Source organism: Pelmatolapia mariae, linkage group LG3_W (assembly GCF_036321145.2).
Source record: "Pelmatolapia mariae isolate MD_Pm_ZW linkage group LG3_W, Pm_UMD_F_2, whole genome shotgun sequence".
Lineage (NCBI taxonomy): Eukaryota > Metazoa > Chordata > Actinopteri > Cichliformes > Cichlidae > Pelmatolapia > Pelmatolapia mariae.
Genome location: NC_086229.1, coordinates 56,640,726 through 56,648,135, shown reverse-complemented (window position 1 = coordinate 56,648,135; position 7,410 = coordinate 56,640,726). Strand labels below are relative to the sequence as shown.

At 41.7% G+C, this 7,410-nt stretch overlaps 1 protein-coding gene across 1 annotated transcript; it reads right to left on the bottom strand.

Moving 5' to 3' along the window:
- Nucleotides 1-903: 903 nt before the first annotated feature.
- On the bottom strand, nt 904-2,286 carry LOC134623795 (piggyBac transposable element-derived protein 3-like). Its single transcript, XM_063468813.1, has one exon. It carries the CDS (start codon nt 2,284-2,286, stop codon nt 904-906), a length of 1,383 nt encoding a protein of 460 aa, XP_063324883.1.
- Nucleotides 2,287-7,410: the final 5,124 nt, after the last annotated feature.

The following is a 7,410-nucleotide window of genomic DNA, read 5'->3' as shown; positions in this document are numbered from 1 at the left end:
GACAAGTAACTATGGTCAAAGTGTTTCTTGATCATATGCCAAGAGCTTTTCAGCTGGTGCATCTTTAAGGGTGCCATGTTCAACCTAGAAAAAGGTATTCTCAGGCCTTCCAAGGCTTCTGCAGTGGCAGAAAAACCAAAAAACTCCCTCTCAGCTTGTTCGTGGCCAAAAATGGCCACCCCTTGTTTACATTTACAAAATGCTATAAAATTCATGTCAGGCTGTTCATGAAAATCAGAATTTCATTAAAATTCTGAAATTTAACCCTTTAAATACCAGTTAGAGCACATAATCATAACAACTCATAAATAGAGAAAATCATAAAATCCCAGTTTTTTCTAAATAATACATGCCATCTGATTTATTTGCTAACCATGATGAAGGTTAGATGCATAGCAATAATTAACAGCATCAGTGACATTTATGCAACGTTGTTTTTTTCTGCAGTGGCAGAAAAACCAAAAAAACTCCCTCTCAGCTTGTTCGTGCCCAATAATGGCCACCCCTTGTTTACATTTACAGAATACTATAAAATTATTATATATTAAAACATTTTTCTACTTAGACCAACTTCATTTTTTAAATGAAAACCAGTCCTAGTCATGAAAACCAAAATATAATTCAAATTCAGAAATTATACCCTTTGAATACCAATAGCAATAAAGTTCAAATTTTTTCAGCAGTTGAATGACGAAACCTTTTTTAAAAAAAAAAATCATTGCATGTCAGTGCCAGTAACAAAAATAATTATTATTAATATTAATATTTTATATTATTCCTGTGAGTAATTACCCCAAAAAATGAAACTCCCACTTTGTTAGTCATGCCAAAAACAGCCTGTTATTGCTTGTTTGTACAAAATACATCCTCTTTCTGTGTGTGTGTGTGTTTGTGCGCGCGCACTCAGGGATGACAGGAGATGCAAACCACAGCAGAGTGATCTTTGCAGTAACTCCACAGCTGGAGCAAGTGGTTTGCCGTTCTTCTGTTTATACACAGTTCGCACCTTTTCCTCATTTTGTTGATGGGCTGTGGGTCATACTCTGATTCTGATTCTGACTGCTGTATCTCAGCAACAATAGCAGCGGCTGCTTTTGAGCGTGGGGCACAAGGTCGTCTTGCAATTTCTGGAGTCACCGGCATGTGGCCCAGCTCCTCCAGGAACACCCTTCGTTGGTGGGTCTTGGTGGACTCCCACTCAGGATGCCTTGCTTTCCACAGGACAAAGGCATTGTATGCTGAGACGTCCAGAAGATTGTAGAACAGAGCCAGTGGCCAGCGACTGGTTTTCCTCCGACAACTGTAGGCGCCAACAACCTTGTCTAGGTTATCCACTCCACCTTTACACCTATTGTAGTCAAGGATTGCTGCTTGCTTCTTCTTTTCCCCATCACTGACTGCTGGTTCCCTATGCTTTGGGCTCAAAAGAAGCACATTCTTCCCTTGCTTGGGCATGTAGGAGACTGCCATGGTTGTTTTGGTGAAGGCAAAGAGAGATGAAAGAATCTTCCTCTGTCGCAGCTGAACAAGCTGGGGAGGGAGCTCTGGTTTGTTTCTCCTGATTGTGCCAACCAGAGCTAGTTTTCTTCTGAGCAGCTCCTCTGCCAAACTGAATGAAGTAAAGAAGTTGTCACAAGTGACAGTGTGTCCTTGGAGCCCCTCTGTCAGTTGTAGCACAACTCTCATTCCCTGATTAACTTCCCGGGAACTTCCAGGTGATTTTCCTGTGTAAATTTCCATCTTCCAGGGATAGGAGGTTGCCACATCACAGGTCACCCAGATTTTAATGCCATATTTTGCAGGCTTCCTGGGCATATACTGTCGAAATCCACATCGACCTTTGAATGCAACCAGCTGCTCATCGACACACACATCAACTCCTGGTTTGAACAGCAGGGGGAGACGAGCAACCCACTTTTCCCACAGAACCCGAATTACAGCAAGCTTATCGCTCCTGAAACGTCCCGGGCGGGTGAGCTTGTCATCAAAGCGGATGTTAGCACTGATCTGGGAGTAGCGGTAGAGCGGCATTGTAGCACGAAATATTGCCCGTCCGGTCTTGTCAACCCACAAACCACACGTTGTTTCATCTATTGAGCGGTAGACACCAGCTAGAATCAAAATTCCGATGTAGGCTCTCATCTCCACACCATCCACATCCCTCCAATCCTCACACTTTCGCCTCCCATGCAGGTTTGTGTGGGTGCACAGCAGTTGAATCTCTTCTGTCACAAACAGGTCAAATGGAGGTCTCAGGGTGCTAATGCTGGCAACTGCGTACAGCATTTGCAATTTCGTTTGACGTTCCCATTGCTCACAATTTGAATTTGTTCACACTGCAGATGAGGAGACTGCTTCTCAACCTAAAAAGAGAGCTTGTTTGGGGACTGAGACAGCGAAAGATGGCACAGTGTGGCATGAAGAGCAGGTGGGGACCTGCCTCCCTTTCACCCCAATAGAAGCGTACGCTGCTGATGGAGAGCCAACAGCTAAGGCCAGGAAAAGTATCTTGAGTCGCCTTCAGAGCTTCCTGTGTTTCATCACTCTTGACATGCTTCATAGCATTCAAGAATGGACTATTCAACATGCACAGCAAACGGAGGATGTTCATTGGTTCATGGACCTCCCTGAAGTAATGGCATTTATTTCAATTGTCATCTTGCGGGGGGTTACTAGGGTTCCATCACTACGTGACTGCTGGTCAGCAAACCTGGGAAACCCATAGATCATTGGAACTACTAACATCATGCAACACCTACGCTTTCATGACAGGTCCACCCGCAGTGATCGAGCAAAGACTGATAAGTTCGCTGCAATTTCCAGTGTATGGGGATCATTTGTCACCAACTGCATCACGTGCTACAACCCTGGTCTACATATCACCGTTGATGAACAGCTCTTCCCATCAAAGACTCGGTGCTGTTTCCTGCAGTATATTGCAAGTAAACCTGACAAGTTTGGGATCAAGTTTTGGGTGGCCTGCGACCTAAAATCCAAGTACATTTGCAATGTCCTCCCATATCTTGGCAAGGACCCCAATCGTCCCAGTGGGGAGAGACTGTCTGAAAATGTAGTGATGAGGCTGATGGAACCATTCCTAGACAAGGGCAGAAATGTTACCACGGACAATTTCTTCACATCGCTTTCACTTGCGCAAAAACTTCTTAGACGGAAAACCACCATCCTCGGCACAGTCAACAAGATTCGCCGGGAAACTCCTCAATCCGCTAGATACACAGATCGCAATGAATTCACCACTCAGGTAGGCTGCAGGTCTTTTGTGGTTCTATGTTTATGTGTTTCATTGTGTGTAAAAGTGTTATGGAAATAACAATTTATGTTATTTCTTAGGTGTTTTCAACCTCTGCTGCCACGCTGACGGCGTATGCGGCCAAACGGAAGAAGACAGTCTATATTCTTAGCAGCATGCACAGCGTGGTTCAGACTGATAACACCTCCAAAAGGAAGCCAAACACTGTCACCCTTTACAACACCACAAAGTGTGGCGTGGATGTGATGGACCAGATGGTGCGGGAGTACACGGTCCGCAGAGGAACACGGCGCTGGCCAGTTGCCGTGTTCTATAACATGATTGACATGGCAGCACTGAATGCACATGTGCTGTATCAAGTATGCACCGGGACGCAGGAAAGACGGGTGGACTTCCTGGTGGAGCTTGCATGAGAGTTGGCTAACTCTCATATGGCTGGGAAGACGGCAAGAAAAGAACAGTTGCTTCAGACACAACCCTCCACACCTAGCCCTGCAAAAAGAGCCACGTGTCAGGTCAAACACAAATGCAAGAACAATCATGCCACTGTGCGATGCGTTCACTGCTACAGATACACATATGGTAAATGCAGACTACAGATACCATGGCAGTGCCAGGATTGTGAGTGATTGAAATGTACTCACTCACTTTTTATTGTTAGTTGTAAATATGTGTACAAACGGTTGTTTTTGTAGAAATTTTTTTTTTTTTTTTTTTTTTGTACTGTTTTTATCAATAAATCTTTTGGAGATTTATTTTCCTGGATGATTGAGAATGCATCAAGACGAACACAAAATGAAGTTCACAGCTTTTAGCAGTTCCCCCTCCCCACACACAAACAAAGAGGCAGTTGGCTCAGCAATCATTCACACACCCCCACTCCCTTCCACCATTCTCAGGTAACGACCCAATTTACATATGCATTGATGCTAACAGACTAGCCAAGTTAGCTTCCACTTGGCTGACAGAGGGTTAGAAAAGCCTGGGACTTCTAGTGTTAAAGATGCACATAGGGTAAATGAAAATGTCACGGAAATTTGCAGTAGTGTTAAAACGTTATAGCATACTATGCTGTTCAAATTATTACGTTGCTGGAGACAACAGAGTACATCTTCAGAGATTATGATGCAAACATCCGTTTCTGGTTTAACAGCACAGGAGAATTCAACGCTTCATCCCTTGCTTTCTTAAAGTCATCGTTAGTCGTGTTAAGGCACTGTTCATTATACCACCTTTGACATGTGTCACATTGTATCTATTAAAAAAAACACAAAAAAAATACAAACAAAGCAAAAACTTATATTCAAAGACTAATGCACATTTTTCAGAAATTCAAATACTGTCCAACTCACCCAGTTCGTCATTAAATGTTGATCACTGTTCATTGATCCTGTTCCTCAGAATTTTGGAATAGTAGCTGGTGGCTTTGCCAATGAACACAGTTGCTCTGTCAAAAACAATACATTAGGCAGATACTTGTTTGAAGGCCAATTCGTGCATATGTCAGACTGTATACAACTTTCTATAGATTAGACCACAGCATAAAGTGCAATTGTGTCTTATAAAACGCCCTCAAAAAACAAAACAAAAAAACATTTCAGGCTTCATACACACTACTGTGACAGCAACATGATGAACTTAATCATCCCATACAGTTGAGTTATTCATTTCCAGACACATTGCAGAATCCCACAGTGCATATGTCCACAAAAGGTGAACAGATAAGTGGCTGCTTGTAAAAAAAAAAAAAAAAGAACCTGTTCCCCACCGTGGCTCCGTTTCGTGAAAAACACACTCTGCTCCGGATTACTGGCAGGGCTGGACTGGGACAAAAAATCGGCCTGGACATTTTGACTAGAGACCGGCCCACCAGGATAGAGATTGAAAATGTGACGTCATTCAGGGGTGAAACCGCGAAGGATTCTGGGAACTTGAGGCAAGAGGTAGTAGCGCACGCAGACTTTTAATTGAACTCAGTTACACAGCGATAAAAAGAAACACAAAAAATGGCAAGAAGCTGTTGTATTATTAACTGCAATAGCCGGTCGCATGACAGCCACGGGAAACCGATGGGTAAAGAGATCGTTTTTTTATCGGATTACGTCGTTGAAGAGAAATTTTTTAAGCCATGTTTCCGAAGTAAGAGCTGACGGATGGTCTGGATATACCAAATATAACGTCTCAGAACACTCCAGCTCACATGTTAGTCTGCTCCAAGCATTCCCACAAAGGTCAGTGTTTTGTAGTAGTTAATATGTCATTTTTCTTAACATAATTGGTGATATAGGTTACAAGCAAGTCTGGCGCTGAACAGAAATTGTGGCGCTATGCTCCTTTGTTTGTTGTGCATAAATAGTGAATTGTCCTGACAGAATATTGCGTTTCGCTTCTGTTATTACCACGGTACATTGACAAAAATATATATATTTATTCACAGGATAAAACAGTTGTTTTGTATCACTAATTGTCCAGTGCGATTACAACATACAATATTATTGTCACTGCTACATTTCTGTAATGCGTACCAGAAATTATTTCCACTACTAATTAATTACCTTTGAGCTCAAAGGTTATATTAATAAACGGTTAACGAATGTGTGTTTATGATGACGATTTGTGAGACTGTTAAACTTACCTTTGTTTGAACGATGGTCTTTCGTTCTACACGGTGCACTTCAAGGTCCTGTACCCATCCGTCGGTAAACTGTACCTGGGCTTGTTGCAGTGACCTGAAGTTACTAAAAACTTCATGAGTGTATGCACTCACTCCAAAAACCGTATAATTATAAATCTGAGCGTGGTGAAAGTTGGGCAGCACGCTAATGTCTTTTGTCCACTCTGTGTGCTCGTAAGGGTCTGACCCTTTCACTCCTTTGATTTTTTCCTCATAACTTTTCTTTGCCTTTTCCTTGAGTCTGTCTTTGTACGGACCGGCATTGTTCTCCTTAGTTTTGTACATTCCTTTTTTGTGCGGCAAAGAAAAACCAAGAAGGTATTGGAACCGGAGAATGAACGTTTTGCGGTTCTGCAAATGCTTGCATTTGATGCGGTACTTTGATTGTTTTGCCAGTTCCCATAAAGCCTTTGCATGAAAACAACTGCTTTGATATACACTGCCTTGTTGGTATATATGTATCAATCTAATAAACCTCAACCTACACCATCCTCCCTATTCTGGATTTTAAACAGTACAGTAGTACTTACGTTGATGAACTTAAAAAGTTGAATGGTCTCAAGAACCTCTTAAACAAACAAACAAACAATGTATGATTAGACCCTGACAAACAGGACAGAAAGGAATAAAGATTAGATGAATATTAAAATCTATAAAGGACAGATTATGATTGAATTGTAACTCCAAAGACTATTCACTCATCAATAAAAGGTCACCTACAACACTTCCACAGCAGCAACACTGAACATATCTTAAGACATGGAAACCTTTAAGAAGTGAAAGGACAGACAGTGAAGGTTGAGAAAGAATTGCACTTAATAGATTTTTTCAGACGATAACAGTACTGGTATGCTTACTTTAGAAAAATGGTTGAATCATATTCCATATAGTACTTACTTAAAATGAACACACTTCAGTCCTCCTTAAATGACTGACAGCATCTGAAATGAAACAATGACAGATTAAGACTGTAAGAATATATGTTTATAAATGCCTAATACTCCAATCTCATATTTATTCTATCTATTAAGATGGACAAATTCTAAGCATTTACCAAGCACTTGACTTGTTTGAAGTGAAGGCAGATACTAAACATATTCATTTGGGCAATAACAATAAAGCTGAATTTAATATTAACAATACATAATTAGGAATGTTTTGCTCATTTTTATTTCACCTCACCAGGTTACAAAAGGAGCTTTCTCAGCAGGTCACTCTTCTCAGCTACCCTGTCAATGACCATGTCAGAGTCCAATGACATGAGAATGTTCTTTTCAGTGGCCATCAGCATAAACATCTCCAGCTTGTTTGCAGACAGGCTGCTTCGGAGTCTGCTTTTAATAACCTTGAGTGTAGAGAATGTTCTTTCACAGGCAACCTGAGTGAGGGAGAGGGTCAGCAGGTACTTGTATGCCAGCCCAAGGAGACGATAGGCATCAGACAGCATGTTGAACCGCCTGAGTAT